The sequence below is a fragment of the Monomorium pharaonis genome, chromosome 5, assembly GCF_013373865.1.
Source record: "Monomorium pharaonis isolate MP-MQ-018 chromosome 5, ASM1337386v2, whole genome shotgun sequence".
Classification (NCBI taxonomy): Eukaryota; Metazoa; Arthropoda; class Insecta; order Hymenoptera; family Formicidae; genus Monomorium; species Monomorium pharaonis.
The window spans coordinates 18316309-18333574 of NC_050471.1; the positions used below are offsets into that span (position 1 = coordinate 18316309).

The 17266-nt window shown below is 34.2% G+C and overlaps 1 protein-coding gene across 21 annotated transcripts in view; it reads right to left on the minus strand.

The window, feature by feature from the left end:
* The window catches only part of LOC105833808 (molybdopterin synthase catalytic subunit), a 123295-nt gene that overhangs the window by 49404 nt on the left and 56625 nt on the right, over nucleotides 1-17266 (minus strand). For all 21 annotated transcript variants that reach the window (XR_004963469.1, XR_004963468.1, XR_004963471.1 and 18 more), the window contains one exon: nucleotides 1158-1341. Coding sequence is in view for 17 of the 21 variants with exons in the window: in XM_036287621.1 (XP_036143514.1) it covers nucleotides 1158-1341 (184 nt within the window). In the remaining 4 variants the exon portion in view is untranslated. The remainder of the gene's footprint in view (nucleotides 1-1157; nucleotides 1342-17266) is intronic.

Below are 17266 nucleotides of genomic sequence, written 5' to 3' on the forward strand. Positions count from 1 at the left end.
ATTATTGCACGTGTTCCTTGATCTAACATGCCAATTATTTATATATTTGTGTATTAAAGAGGGAGCGTTCCAGATGCGCATAGTAATAAACGAACACAGACCAAATGCGTACAGACTAAATGCGCACAGACCAAATGCGCACGGACCAAATGCGCACGGACCAAATGCGCACGGACCAAATGCGCACAGACCAAATGGACACAGTAATCAACAAACTTACCACATGGGTTGTGACTTTTCGGGCACCTCTACCGACGGGGTGGGTGCGGGAGAGGGGGCGAAGCCCCTCCTTGCACTTCCCCGTGTGTGTGTGTGTGCAAAGCATTCTCTGCACCACATGGATTTGCGACTGTGCGCATTTGGTCCGTGCGCATTTGGTCTGTGCGCATTTGGTCTGTGTCCGTTTCACTCAGTCTGCTGTGTCCGTTTATTACTGTGCGCATCTGGGACTCACTCATTAAAGAGATGCATAGATAAATAAACACAAAACTAATGTAAAAACATTACATTTTTAGAGAAATACAAAAAATAAAGATTGTTATCAAAAAGAATAACGATAATGGTAACGATGTTAAATATATAATGCATTATTTTCCAACCCTATCTGTATGCAATATTAAGAGTGTGGCTCTGGAAGACACACCTCTTGCCAATCACATGGCGGCCACACGGATGTAATTTGGGATTTTGGATCTTCAAGATTTAATAACTTTATTTGTGATTATTCAAGTCAAACTCAATTGTATACTTTATAGAAGTAAAATTTCCCGTAGAATTCAATAAAATATTTGTAGAAGTAAAAAATGTCATTAACAGAAAAAAGTCGTGATTTTCAAAATAAGATTTTCAATTTTTCCTTGTCGCACCCACCGTGTGGCCTTCAGGTGTTAATTATGCATATAATATAATAATAATAATATGTACTGGAATAACTATATTGGGCTGATCTGAAAAGTTTCTTGGCAGTGACTAAAATCTATAAATGGCAACACTATAGGGAAGATTTTTTCCCAAGTTGACACAACTGTTATAAGTACCCATGTGAAAGTACACGACATTGTATTCTATAAGTAGTTTTCAGATCATTCTCGTATAATGGAAACAATTAATACAGTTTACACATGCAAATTCTTCTACTTTAACATTAATAAACTAACCTGTAGCGGCAAAATTCTTGTACATTCATAGTATTTACTTGCTGACGTTTTCTTTTGATGAATGATTCTATTCTACGATTTAATTCTTCCGAATTCGCTCGAACTTGTATAAGATTTGCATCAATAACATCTTTATTTGATACAATTTCATTTATAGCTGTTTGAACATCTTCTTTCTTCAAAGCTATGAATTTAACAATATGTTTTAATCTGTTATTGCCAATTTATATATATGTTAACGGTATATTAAAATGATTAAAAGAAGATAGAAAAAGTTTGCCGATACCGACATATTACTTTATTTTTGAATTATATTTCTAAACAAAAAAAAATATAAATAAAACTTTAAAAACATAAATACAAAGTAAAAAGTGTCTATTAAATTGTATAGTTTTTATAATGTTGTATCAAATTTTGCAATACTTATGTTTTTCATTAAATAAATAGAAATAAGTATCGGACAAAATAAACCATAAGCAATACTGCAGTACATTTTTCTTTCCTTTTTCTTTCACGGTTGTTCAAAATATTTATAAGTTAAGATATGGATTCCTAAAAGTTTTTCATGATATATAAAGATAGAGTTTATGTTTTGTGCATAATTTATAAAAATCTATTAAAATAAACTCTTTCATTATTTTAAGGTATTGGGGTACTAATGAAATCTAATTTTTCAGCACATACCAATGCGTAATTAATATCTTTTGTGCTTTCTTGTTAAACGTGCGTCAGAGTGATCCCTTTTGTGTAACTTTTTGTGATTTCAGAACATTATTGCAGTTTTCGTCCTCTAATAAATGGCGTAAACCGTGGCAAAAATCATTCTGGCACGATTTTTTTCAGTACGTTTGATTATTTTTCATAACGCCTTTATTCATATGGGAACGTCCTATTGCCCACGTCAATATTAGTCACGATCCCGATTGACCACGGGGCTGATTGGCCACGTCAATAATAGCCATGTCAATATTGGCCACGTCAATAATGGCCACGCGTAATATTGCCCACGTCAATAATAGCCACGGATCAATATTGCAATATTGACAGTAGAAATACTAGGCCGGTTTTAATCCGGGAGCTCCGAGGGGGGTGCGGGTGTGCAGGGGGAACTTGTAGGCGCGGGGGATGTTACGGCAGAGAGGGATGACGTCACACGGGGCTCCGAGAAGAATCGCTTATCAGAAGTAAATTGATATCCCGCTTATCAGACGTAAACTATTTCGGGAACGCCTTTGAAAATCCAAAATGTTTATTAGCTATAACGGTAAATAAAATAAGTCGCTTTTAGATGCAAGGTGGCGCGCGTATCACTGCCTCTCTGTAAAAGGTGGCGAGAATGGATGACGCGGGATCCCGACGCAGAGAAGAACCGCAAGCTGCTTATTAGATGTGATTACATAAGTCTTTATTTAAAGGTACCATTAAAAATTGGGGTACTATTACAAATCTATTCTCGCGCGCCCTCGCTCTCTCGCATTGCAATATTATCCTCACGTTTACTCGTTGTACACCATACTATTTACATTCTATCACTTTCTCTCTCTCTTTCACATACACCAGTCATATGGTCTTGCTTACACTCATCGCGGCATAATCCCTGCGTTCTCATACCTTCTCACGTTCAATTCACATACCTAAACGAACATGGAAGATACGAGAACGAACGTGGAAGGTATGTGAATGGACGTGGAAGGTATGTGAACGAACGTGAGAAGTACGTGAACGAACGTGGAAGGTACGAGAACAAATGTGAGAAGTACGTGAACGAACGTGAAAAGTACGAGAACGAACGTGAGAAGTACGTGAACGAACGTGAAAGGTACATGAACGAACGTAAGAAGTACCTAAACGAACGTGGAAGGTACGTGAAACGAACGTGAGAAGTACGTGAACGAACATGAAACGAACGTGAAAAGATCTCTAGCCGTTCAATAATAGTTTGATAGTAGTTCGATAGATGTTGGACGCAGTTCAGAAGTGGTTCGATAAATGTACGATACGGTTCGATAGCGGTTCTATAAATTTAATTCATTTTAATTTTTAATTTAATTTTTTTGTGCGTCTATAAATTACAAGTGAGAGCATATTATATAACATCATATACAAAAGCATATACGACGATACACAAGAGGTGGGGCGACAACGTACGCCGTATGTTCAATCTGGACGGCTGCATCGATGTAACGTTCGATCGATTAGTTAAAATTGTCGATACTGTTGATATGCAGTTTACGCGGTTGTCCGATATCACGTCCGCCGTAACGAATCTCGATCAAGTATCGAACGCGATACGCACCAGCGACGTCTTCAATAAGCACCGCTCGTCGAGCTCTTAGCGTTTAGTACATAAGAAGACAACTATATATTACACCTGTAACGTTAAACTTGTAAGAGAAATAAAAATTTTTAAACGTATGTTCAACATTTTGTTTTTTCATCCCTCACACCTCTTACTTTAGTACAATACCGCGAGCACGGTGGGGATCGTGAGCAAGAGCGAACATTATGCGATGGATTGGAGAGAGTGAGAGCATACGGTTAGGTACAAGTGTAAGAGAGAACGAGCATAACATGAGAGAACGCGATGTGTGGATGTGACAGAGAGAATAACGATACCCAGAAAGAAGGAGGCAATAGAAAACGTATGTGTTCCTCCCCCTATCCCCTCTAATTGTTAAGCAATCGGATATCAGCGCTAAACCGCGACCTCGAATCCCTTAATTACAACTTTTTTAGCAGCCAGGTACCGGCACTAGACCGCGTTCTCGAATTGTATTTACAAAGTTTAGTCGGTGCCTTTTTCAATGACTCGAGATCTTCACATCATTGGTTCCATGCATCGTATTTATTCTTTGAACTCAGCCGAGCGGCTTGTTGTAATAGATCTTGCTTTTGTTGCTGCATGACATACTGCTCTCAACGGTTTAACACAATAATTTCATTCTCTTATCATTTTTTATATCTAGTATATTCATTACAGCATTGCCAGGATTTTAGCTAGACTTGATCAGCCAGATAGATTCAATTACGTGGTGTGGCATTATCATGGAACATATGTTGCCGGATCTACTTTCATCTTGATCTTTTAATCACGTGATCTCGATGATATGATGTCATCATGAAAAAACACGTTGTAACATGTTCGATGCATCGACATGTTTATTACATCATTATCATATTTATGATCTAAATATTTTATTACAAATAATAATATTATTTATAATATATATATATTTTTATATAATTGTATTATAAATATAAATTTACAATATATATATATATATATATATATATATATATATATATGTGTATGTATTATTATATATATAAACGTATCATCATACATTGAGAGAAATACATACTTCATTCAAATAAATATTACTGATTTTAAGTATATCATGAGTTTGTATATCAACAAATCTATCATAAGCTTATCACAATCAAATACATTTACTAAAAATATATTCTTTTAAGTCCTAGAAATTGCAGTTTTTCAGGCGAGAATATTAAATAAGAAAAAAAATTTAATTTACTTACTATATAGATTACTATATAGAATTGAGTTGAGAAAACCATATATTTTAATCACATACAAGAATATATTCTTAATGCTTCCTTTTGCGCTCTTGACAAGTCTTTTTTATACATACAGAAAGTAAATTTATTCGTAAGAAAACACGCCACGTAGTGATAAGTAGTAAAAAAATGCCATCTTAAGAATAAAATTATCGACAAAATCCAATTATTATAAATATACATTTCTAGTTGAGGATAGCATTTCATGCTCATAGCAAGACATAGCGTTCAAGAATAGAGATTTACTTGTTACAAAGATTTATTTTTGGTGATAAAGTAAAATTTTTCTCTTGCAATAATCTTTTCCTCTTCTTGAACAGAATACTTCTTTTGACGTAATGATACATTGTATTCTTAGAAGAAAGATATTTGTTGAATTACGAGTAAATTTAGTTTAGTTAGACATGTGAAAATAAATGTTTGACAGAGCGTCACTGTACAGATTGGGTATCACTGTACAGTCAGAGCGTGGCGAGAGAAGCGTTGGTGCCTAGCAGATAAAATTTGGTACTCGCAGGTGACGGTACGCAGTGCCCTTGGCTCAAGCAGTGTATTACAAATCTGTATAATATTAAAGTGTGTTAACTTTAATTACAAATCCATAACATCTTTACTTACTACACAACCACGCATCTTTTACTTCAACAATATTTTTTAAATTAAGAAAAGAGATTTACTTTAAAGAAGAAAACTTTCTTAGATTAATATATTATATTTTTTAAAAATAAAATTTTTTGTAAGTACATAATAATTAAACATTGACATCTTGTAGAAATCGAAAAGACATCTTATTCAAGATATCTTTAAGACATTTCTAAAAGATATCTAAAAGATATTCAAAAAGATTTTGTCGAAGATATCTTCATAGAATTTCTAAAAGATATCTAAAAGACATTTAAAAGACATCTTAAAAGATGTCTTAAAAATTTTCGAATTAGACATGTCAAAGATATCTAAATGAAAGATCTATACAAGATATCTTAACCTCTTCCTGGCCAAAAGCCTTATACCCATATAGACAAAAAGATGTCTTTTAGATTTCTAAAAGACATCTTGCGATTTCTTGCGATATCTCGCATTTTTTACGAAAAGATATCTTTTCGCGATCTAAAAGATGTCTTATGCAACAATTTGAGATATCTTTTAGATATCTGGCGATGTCTAAAAGACATCTTAAAGAAATCTAAAAGATATCTTAAAGATATCTAAAAGATGTCTTTTAGAAATCTAAAAAATCTATATGAGACATCTTAAAGATGTCTTTTATACGTCTTGAAGACCTTTTCTAGAATTCTTTTTTGACATTTATAAAGGTTTATACATTTATGCGGAGGCTTAGAGAGCTTTCTCCGAGAAGAGGTGCGAAGACCCGTAGAATTCTCTCCATCAGGATACAAAAAATTTATTACGTAGGCTCTAAGAGGGTTGAGAGCTTACTACGATTGCTATCATAAGTTAATTCATCACCGTAAGTGATCTTCTTATATAGCTCTCAGAATGTAAATTTCATCACGAGAAAGGCAGCATCGCGTCGTCGCCTATAGCGGCGATTCCGCAAACTACATCACGACTGCGGATGCTGCACGCGTGTGCACATTGTATTGTGGCGGATGTTTCACCGCTACATGAACTAACTAAATTATGATTTAAAATGTTTTTTTTTTAATGTTGAGTAATAAATATATAAAGACGTTTATAGATATCTTAAAGTAATTCTAGAATTGGTCTACAAGGTATATGTATAAAAGACGTACATCTTTAACCTCTAGAAGATCAACCCTTTTTTGGCCGACTTTTTTAATTTTAATACTAAAACATTTTTGTCCTTGTCAGTGAAATAAACTACGAAGAAGATAACATCATTCTAATGCCTAATATTATTAGGCTTTTAATTCGAAAAAAGTGATTCTTTTGTTGTATTTGAACTTTATATTACTCTTTATTGTTAAAATGATTGTTTAGCGTCATTTGCAATAAAAATGTCAAAAAATATGTATATAAAAATATGATTATGTTGCACTTTATAAAGTATGAGACAGTATATAAACCCACAAAACATAAAAATATACTCAGTACATACATTGTACATACATTTATGTATATTACATATTCCAGGTATATACTTTCTTCATGTAATTTATATACATTGGATGTGAAAAGTATGTGCAAATGAAACCGGGTTAATGTACATAAAAGATCCATAGTATACATATGTATATAATATGTATATTGTATGTATGTATATTCTGTATATACATTTTTATATGTAATATGTATATATTATGTATATACATAAAAATATACTCAGTACATACATTGTACATACATTTATGTATATTACATAATCCAGGTATATACTTTCTTAATGTAATGTATATACATTGAATGTGAAATGTATGTGCAAATAAAACCGGATGTGTATCTAAATATACCCCACAAAACAATTTGATATACAATGTATATATTATGTATATACATTTATGTGTGTTGTATATACTATGGTTCTGTATTACACGGTACATCCATTGCATATGAAATGTTACAAGGAAAATATCCATTGCAGATCGGAAGTATATACACATGTATATGATTCGTATATTACATGTATATACATAATGTATGTCCATTTATCATTCATTTTATATACATAACATGAACATAGAATGTACATAATACATGCATAATATTATACATATGTCCATAATATATATACATAAGATGTACATAGAATATACATGATACAAATTTGTGGAGATTGTGTGTTGGTACGGTACCGTACTCGAGGCACGGTAGCTAATAAAAATGAGATTCGAGATCTGATTGCGGAGTTGCAAGTAACCTCCTTATATATGCAAGAGAGAATCACTTGACTCCGGAGAAAGGGCTAAGTTGCACCGTCTAGCGGTGATTGCGAGAATTACTCCTTACACGTGAGCGTACAAGTTCATGTTATAAAGGAAAAATATCTTGCATATGAAATGTACATACATTTAACATTGTGCGCTGTATATACATACTAAATACATTAATGGATATGCACTTTATATACCATAATGTATATTCGAATCATGTATGTAAGATGTATATACATTTAACATTGTGCGCTGTACATACATATCAAATACATTAATGGATATACACTTTATATACTATAATGTATATTCGAATCATGTATGTGAAATGTATATACATTTAACATTGTGCGCTGTATATACATATCAAATACATTAATGGATATACACTTTATATACTATAATGTATATTCGAATCATGTATGTGAAATGTATATACATTTAACATTGTGCGCTGATATACATATCAAATACATTAATGGATATACACTTTATATACTATAATGTATATTCGAATCATGTATGTGAGATGTATATACATTTAACATTGTGCGCTGTATATACATATCAAATACATTAATGGATATACACTTTATATACTATAATGTATATTCGAATCATGTATGTGAGATGTATATACATTTAACATTGTGCGCTGTATATACATATCAAATACATTAATGGATATACACTTTATATACTATAATGTATATTCGAATCATGTATGTGAGATGTATATACGTTTAACATACAAGATATTTTTTTCACATTATGGAAAAAAATGCATATACATAGAATATCCGATGTTATATGGGAAGTGTTATTAAAGTAACGTATCAAATTATTTCGAAATAAATGCATATATTTATGTTAAAAGAAGTAATTTTAGCTAAATGAATATATAGTGTTTTCGGTGAATTTAATTATCAGCCTAATACCCAGTAAACATTGACATCTTGTAGAAATCAAAAAGACATCTTATTCAAGATATCTTTAAGACATTTCTAAAAGATATCTAAAAGATATCCAAAAAGATTTTGTCGAAGATATCTTCATAGAATTTCGCACCCCCCTCGGAGCTCCCGGATTAGAACCGGCCTAGTATTCCTACTAGGCCTACTTGACGTAGGCAATATGGGAGAATCCCGTAAGCGCACGGTGCGATAGCGCACATCCCGATAGCACATGTCCCGATACCGCACAGTAAAAAAGGCATATTAGCCCAATAGCGTATAAAGTAAAAAGCGCATTATCCCAATAGCGCACGTCCCGATATCGTACAATAAAAGAGGCATATTATTCCAATAGCGTACATCATGACACTGCACATCCCGATAGCGCACATCCTAATAGCGTGAATAAGTCCCAGATGGGCACAAATCAAAATGGACCCAGCAGAATGAGTGAAACGGACACAGTAACAAAGAACTTACCACATGGGTTTGCGACTTTCCAGGGCACCCCTACCGACGGAGTAAGTGCGGGAGAGGAGGCGAAATCCTCCCTTGCACCCCCGTGAGTGTGTGTGTGTGTATGTTTGTGTGTGTGTGTAACCACAGCGAAAGTGTCCACGCTTTATACTGTACAACATGGGTTTGCGACTTTTTACGCGTAACAAGGTCCATCCACACTCCCCCTCCCCCCTACTTACATACGACTACATTTAGTAAATACTACATGCCTATAAAATTTCATTGAAAATTTTGCACGAATTTATTTCTGTCTGATTGACATTGTGTCTGTTTCATTCAGCCTGTTATATCCATTTTGATCTGTGTGCATCTGGGACTCACTCGCGCTATCAGGATGTGCGCTATCAGAATGTGCGCTATGGAAATAATGCGCTTTTTACTTTGTGCGCTATTGGGCTAATTGGCTAATATATCTTTTTTACTGTGCAATATCGGGACGTGTGCTATCGGAATGTGCGCTATCAAGAATTTACTAAATCTTTATGTATGCTATCGGGATATGCTCTATCGCATCGTGTGCTAACAGTACCCTCTCGTCATTATTGACGTGGGCAATATTACGTGTGGCCAATATTGACGTGGCCAATCCGCCCCGTGGTCAATCGGGATCGTAGCCAATATTGACGTGGGCAAACAGGTACCACTCATTCATACCACACTCACCTGCACATCATCTCGTGACACACATATGACAACACTTGCAGAATTACCGACGTTTCGTCGCTTTCGCGAATCTAACCTTGACTACATAAAAATTTAAAAGGTTTTTATTTTAGATCCCTAAAGATAATCACCAAGACTTTTTATCAAAAAATATTTTTGTATTAACTTTACAAAATTTAAAATTTTTTATAAGTTAAAGCAAGTACAAAATAAAGAGAGCAAAGGACAATTTCATGTCAATAACACAATTTTTTTAATTTTAAGTGTTAAAAATTTTGTTTTCGTTATTGAAACAAAATTACTCTTTACCGTTTCCGTTTTTGTATAAATTTTGATTTTGTAAAATAATTTTTAATTTTATAAAGCCAATTCAAAGATATTTATAGTATTTTATAATAAGAAATTAGCTTTTTAGAAAGAAATATCATTTTTTCTAAGCTTTTAATCTTAGTTCTAATTGCACGATATTGTTCACGTTATCCCTAGCCCGTGCATATCCCATTTTGTACATATATATTGAATATAGAATTTTTGTATTAAACAAATATTATCTTTAACCCCTCGAGTATTAGGCAAGAAAAATGCTTGTGTGCCAGAAATGCTATCAGTGACATAAACTTAAAAATATAAAGTCACTTTTCCGGAGCTTGTTGGCGTGTTGATCATGATCATGAAAATTCTGAGATTTTTTCCTTTCGATTTAAAAAAAAAAGTTAAAATTGATTAAATACATTTTGAAATATAAGTCAACGAAATGTTGGGGTTAGCGTAACCCCTGTGTGTAGAAATCGGGAGAAAAATAAGATGCGTAGGCAGAGAGTTAAGGGTTTTTGAGGTGAAAAAATTATTATCCGTTATATTAGATTCGCAATATTTAATTTTCAAAGTCTGATATCAAATTCACTATCAACGACTTCAAAAACCCTTAACCCTCTGCACAATTTTTTTAGATATTCATAGAAATTCGTAACATAAAAAAGTTCATGCATAGAAGGCGAAAATAATCAAAATTTTCGAACACATGATCCGCATTATTGGGTCAGCCATTTTATTGGCTTCAACCAAATTTTGACTTGAAATTAATATTCAGCGACAAAAACATTAAAGTATGCATTATCAGTTCAATTGTTGCACTGTACAAATGATTTACTGATGTTATAAAATATGCGGATTTTTCCGTCGTAAGGCATTTTTGGTCAGTTTTATTTGGGAAGATTTTTCCGTCATTGACACTCAAAGGAAACTTAAGTAACAGCTCTACGTACAGGATTTTTAATTTTTTTGTTTTTGATATTAAGGCGTTATACCACTGTAAAATTTTCAAAAAATCAAAAAAAATTTTTTTTGCTTAAATAATGCCTTAATGTCTTAAAAACAAATTCCAATTGATTTTATAACTTAAAACATTTTTATGATGTTTTTATAAACGTACAATCGCAGCGCTAGTCTGAGCGTATCTCAGCACGGCCGCTGTGCACACTTAGGTCTTTGAATTTCATAGATACAAGTAACTTACTTTCGAATAATGAGCTTCCCCAAGTAATTGTACATGACATTAATAATTGGTTAAAAAAGAATGAGAGCTTCAATGCTACAATTTGGAATGTATCACCCAAGAGTTTTTCAAGCGGTAAGACAACACTTGACATAGCTACTGATATTGCAGTTTGTGTTTAATGACGGTTTATGCAGCATTATGAAAATTATGGAGCTGCTAGAAATCGTCGTTAGACCAAATTGTTACAATTATTGCGTAAAAGTTAACGAGATGCGCGTACAGCAGCCCGAACGCTCGCTCACGGACGTCGCAAAAAAAAACGCGCTCGTCCTCTATATCGTCTCGCAAAGAGAAAGAGGAGTAAGATATCGCCGTAGAAGGGCAATTATATGGTCCTAGCATTGCGGACTAAAAGTACAAAAATAAAAACTTAAAAATTTTTACGTGTAAAAGGTAAAAAATCGGTTTTGAAACTTTAAACGCGTTTTTCTCGAAACTGTATTTTTCAAATTGACTTGCAGCATAGCTTTAACAATTTTGGTTCAATTTATTTGAAATTTTAACAGTAGCTTTAAAACAACATTCCGTGAAGTACCACGTACGGATTTTTTGATTAGTTAAAAACTTTTTATGTTATGAACCTTTTTTACGTCAGTTTTTACCTAAAAACATGATTTTGACTTTAACTGTTTGCCATTTTTTTAAAAAACAATATTTTTTAAATTCCCTACGTGGTGCATTAAACAATTTAATGTACATTATAAAAAAATTTTTTTTGTTTATAAGTCAACAATTAAAGTTGCTAGCCTGCAAGCCCCAAAGCCCCTTAAAAAAAATCTTTTCTTATAATAATTCCTGCGCCGCCATTTTTAAATAAAATATTATTACAAAAGTTTTTTTTAAAGTTTAATATGCATATTAAGAAGTACATGCACTTGTTTTAAGATAAAAACATTTTTTGACATGAAAAAAAAATTGCATATGTACCTCATTTTCGTGCCGCTACAGTGGTAGAACCCCTTAAATCGACCCTTGCGGGCATTATTGTTGTATGTAGAAAAGGGAAGACGGTTATGGGCTAAATATGGGGTTATGAAATTCGCGATATCTCGTATACTTTGTGTTGAGTTATGGGAATAACTGTCCGAATTCTTACATACTGTTTAAACATTATAACAAGATCACTGGTCATTAGTGTTTGTTTTGTTGTCATAAAAGCTGCATTTCAGTATTGCAAGTAGCTAAAAGTCGTATAGATGTCTATTCTTTACTTTATATTGAGAAATATAGCGGGTATTAATTTTTTAACATTAATATAATTTAAAGGGCTTGAATGTAGATTTCAAATAATGTATAAATAATCAAATAACGTATAACGTTTCAAATAATTAAATTTAATGTTTGACGTAATGTGTGCATGCATTTGACGTGTAAAATTATATGTTCGCGTTCAGGGTTATGGACTCTTGCAATTGATGCAAGTCTGAGTCCCATAATCTCTACCCTCGTAATATTTTTTACCATATTTTTACAATACTAATATTATGACTTCCGTTTCCGAGCCGTTGTGAGTTAGACATGTGCGGTTAGTTGGTAGTTTTGTAAAGTTTTGTAAGATTGAGAGGATTAGAGGGGATAAGAAGAATAGAATAGCAATTACAGAGAGCGAGTGGAGTGTGTGGGTGGTCGAGGCAGAGTGGGGAGAAGAGTGTGCAAGAGAGAATAGCATATTAATTAGGTGAGTCAGTGGACAACAGAGTAGAGGCAAGGAATAGGTAGTGTTAACCCTCTGCCTACACATGGAGTTACGGCACGCACGCACGCACGCACGCACGCACGCACACACACACACACACAGGGAGTGCAAGGGGGGGCCTTTAGCTCCCCTCCCGCAGCCACCCCGTCGGTAGGGATGCCCTAAACAAAAGGGTATAGAAATGTACGGTGTACACCTTTACGGTATACAACTTTGCGGTGTACAAGTTTACGGTGTACAAAATTCCTGTGTCCAAATAAATCGTGTACATTAGTTTGTGTCCATTTGCAACGTGTCCATTTGCACTGTGTCCAATTGTACTGTGTCCAAGTGAGCACTCCCAGAGAAATAGGATAAGAGACGGTCAATGGATAATAAGGTTAATAAAGGAGGAAGAAAGCTGTTAAACATAATAGAAGAATGTGGGTGGGAGATCTTCAATGGGAGTGTGGCAGGAGATGAGGAAGGAGAATTTACATACGTAAGAGGCAGAGGAAGCACTATGATTGATTATATCTTGGGTGAGGAAGAGACAAGAGATAGAATAGAAAAATGCTAGGAGATAATGTAGATTCAGATCATTTGCCAGTGGAGATAGAAATTAGGAGCGGGAGAGGGAAAGAAAATAGAGAGTTAAAAATAGAGGTATAAGGGGAATTTGGGACGAAGAGTAAAAAACGGTTTAGGCAAGAGTTGGAAAAGGAAATGGAGGTAGGGAGAGTGCGGAGGTTAAATGAGAAATAAGAAGGAATAGGTAGGATAAAGAGCAATAGGTAGGATAAAGAGAAAGAGGAGAAAAGGAAAAAAAGTAGTAAGGGTTGGTGGGATGAGGAGTGTAGGATAATGAAAAAACAAGTGAGGGGAAAATTGAGAAAATGGAGAGGGGAAAAAAAGAGTTGTTTAGAGAAAAGAAAGGAGTACAAAAAGTTATGTGAAAGGAAAAAGAACAAGAATAAAAAATGGAAAAAAAGTGCGAAAAAGGCTAGGGCAGAGAGTGAAGTTTGGAAGATAATAAATAAAAATAGGAGAAGAAAGAAGGTAAATAAGGGAATAAAGATGGAAAAGTGGAAAAAGTATTTTATGTGCTTACTAAGGGGGAGGATAGAAGAGTAGTTAGGGGGGAAGGTAGAAGAGTAGTTAGGGGGAAGAGAAGGGGATATGGAAGAGAAGGGGAGAAAAAGGAGATAATAAGTAGGGAGGAACTAAGGAGTGTAGTAAAGAGATTAAAACTAGGAAAGGCAGGGAGAATTGATGGAGTCCCGAATAAAGTATGGAAGTAGAGGGGTGAGGCTGGAGGAATGGATGGTGGAATTTTTAAATAAGATGTGGAAAAGAGAGGAGTGGCCAGAAAAGTGGAAGAAGGGTGTAATTGTGCTTATAATAAAAAAGGGGGAGGGGAAAACGTAGAAGAATATAAGGGGACAACTTTGATGCCTTCACTGTATAAAGTGTCTGTTATGATTTTAGCGGAGAGGCTGAAGGAGGATATAGAGGCAAAGATGATAAATTCTAGACACTCAAGCAGGCTTTAGACAGAGCAGAGGTACCATAGATAACATTTTTGTATTTAATTACCTAGTAAATAGAAGTATAGGTAGAAAAGGAGGGAAACTGGTGACGTTATTTGTTGATTTGAAGGCGGCTTTTGATTCGATAAACAAGGGTATCTTGGTTAAAACGATGAGACAAAGGGGGATAAGGGGAGGTTTAATAGAGAGAGTGAAAACATTTAGAAAGACAAAAAGCAGTTAGAATAGGCGAGGAGATGGGGAAAGTTTTGGACGGGGAGGGGAATAAGACAGGGATGCCCGTTGAGTCTATTACTATTTAACATTCTAATATCAGACTTAGAAGAAGTTATGGGGAAAGTTAAGGGGGGGGGTGTAAAGTTAGGAGGAAAGAGGGTGCATGCTAGGATACGCGGATGATCTAGTAGTTATAGCGGAGGAGGGAGATCAGATGAAGAGTATGATATAGAGATTGGAAACGTATTTGGATGAGAAGAATCTAATATTAAACGCAAGAAAATCGAAAATAATGAAATTTAGAAGGGCAGGAGGTAGGGAAAGTAAAAAGAGTTGGTGGTGGGAGAATAGAGGAAGTTAGGGAGTACAGCTATCTGAGGTATATCATGCAAAAAACGGAGGACAAAAGGCGCAGGTAAGGGACAGAGTGAGGAAAGTGGCGGCAGTGATGGATCAGGTTTGAGGGATTGAGAAGAGAAGATATGGTAGAGATTGGGGGAGGAAGTTATGGATGTACGACAGGCTCATATAGACTGTGATGAGTTATGAAGTGGAAATATGGGGTTGGAAAGAGATAGTATGGAAAAGTTAAAGGAAAGATATTTAAGGTGTGTGCTAAGTTTGGATTGGAGTACATAAGGATATATGGTGAGAGAAAATACAAAGGAATCAATTGAGAAGTAAAGTAAAAAGGAGAACGTGGGCATATAAAAAGAGGTTGGATGAGAGAAGGAACAGTGAGTTGGCAAGAAAATGTTTAGAAGAGATAAGAGCAAAAGGTAGAATAGAAAAAGTGGACGTGGGAAAGGAAGATAAGAAAGGGAATTTTTTGAGCATATAAGGTGGAAGTTGGAGGAGATAGAAGGGGAGCACAGAGAAGAGGTATTAGAAGCAATTATTAATAAGGATAGGCAATTACAGAAAGAAGATAGATGGAGGAAAATTAGAGAGTCGAAATATAACATGCTAAATGCTATAAATGAGTGAAAGAGGAAGGGATTCCAGGGTATTTAAAAAAAGGGTGGAAATAGAGTAGGTGAAATAGAGTCATGAAGTTTAGGCTAGGCAATGGGATGAGAGGAAATAGATATTGGGAGAACGAAAAAAAGAAGATGTGTAGATTGTGTAGATGAAGGATTGAGACCTGGGAGTATGTGTGGGAGAAATGTAGAGATTGGGGTAAAGGTGGCCATGGTTGGCAGGACGCAATGGAGGATTTTAGGGGCGGAAGAAAGAGAGAGTTGGTTTAGGGAATTAGAGAGGGAGAGGGAAGAGAGAAAGGTGGAGTGGTACGCAGGAGAGATAAGAGTAAAAGCAATATTGGAAGGATAGGCAAAGGAAACAAAAGTCCACGGAGCGGTGTGTGTGTGTGTGTGTGTGTGTGTGTGTGTGTGTGTGTGTGTGTGTGTGTGTGTGCGTGCGCGCGCGCGCGCGGCCGAGGATGTGTGGAGGCGTTAACTAGCCCGAAGCACCCCGGCATTCAGGTTAAGTAGTTTTAAGATGAGTTGCGAGTTGTTGTTAGAGAATAAGGTACAGAGATTGTAAACCCCGAGGGAAAACAATAAGAAACTATTATAATATTAGCTAATATTGTTTGTTATAATATTATACTTTTATGATGTTTCTATAATACGCAAAATTGCAAGAGCCAAAGGTTTTATTCAGTCAAACAATTTTATTTATATTTTTTATTCTTTTACATGATACTATGTACAAAATATTAATACTTTTATGATAATGATATGTAAGATTGCCAACGACCATTAATTTTTCAATTTTTGGAAATAAAAATGATTTTGAGTATATCGTTGGTAATGTTCCATATCCCCCTACGGGTTCCATAACTGCAATCTTTTTTCTCTTTTCAATAGTTGTTAATTATGTTCATTATGTATAACCGAAAAACTGCTGCTTATAATATGATTTGTAGAATTTTATTAACAAACTTGTACCAACAAGAATTGTCACACAAATTTTTACTTAGTTATTTAAATAAAGCAAAATTGTGATTCATAACCTCCTTCCCTCCTCTACTTAAATTTTGTTTTCAAAAAAGGATATTTCATTTCTATAAAATCTTTAAAATTAAAAAATTAATTTTTAAAATGTCGATAAAACAGATGATTTTATGAGAAAGAGGTTTTTTTAACAGATTTTTAAATAAAGATAGCTTTAATTTAAATTCTAAGAGGACCCTAACAAAAGCCTAAAATATTTTGTATAATTGTAATATGCACAGTTCTTTTAGCAAAGTTTATGTTTATCGTCACTGGTTGTTTAAGAGCTTATGTAAACGAGTTTATGTAAATATAATATAACATTACTTTCCTTGTGTAAATATAACATAAATAAAATTTTAAACTTTGTGAAAAAAATTTAGTCAATATTGTATCTATCTCTTTACTTTTTCAATTAAGATATATATTGCACGTATTATATCTCACAAAAAATATTTTCAATTTATGTTTAAATTCTCTATGAATAAAATTTTATAATTTAAGTTATAAGACTGTTCCACGCATATTTAAATTTTTTAAAATTTAATAA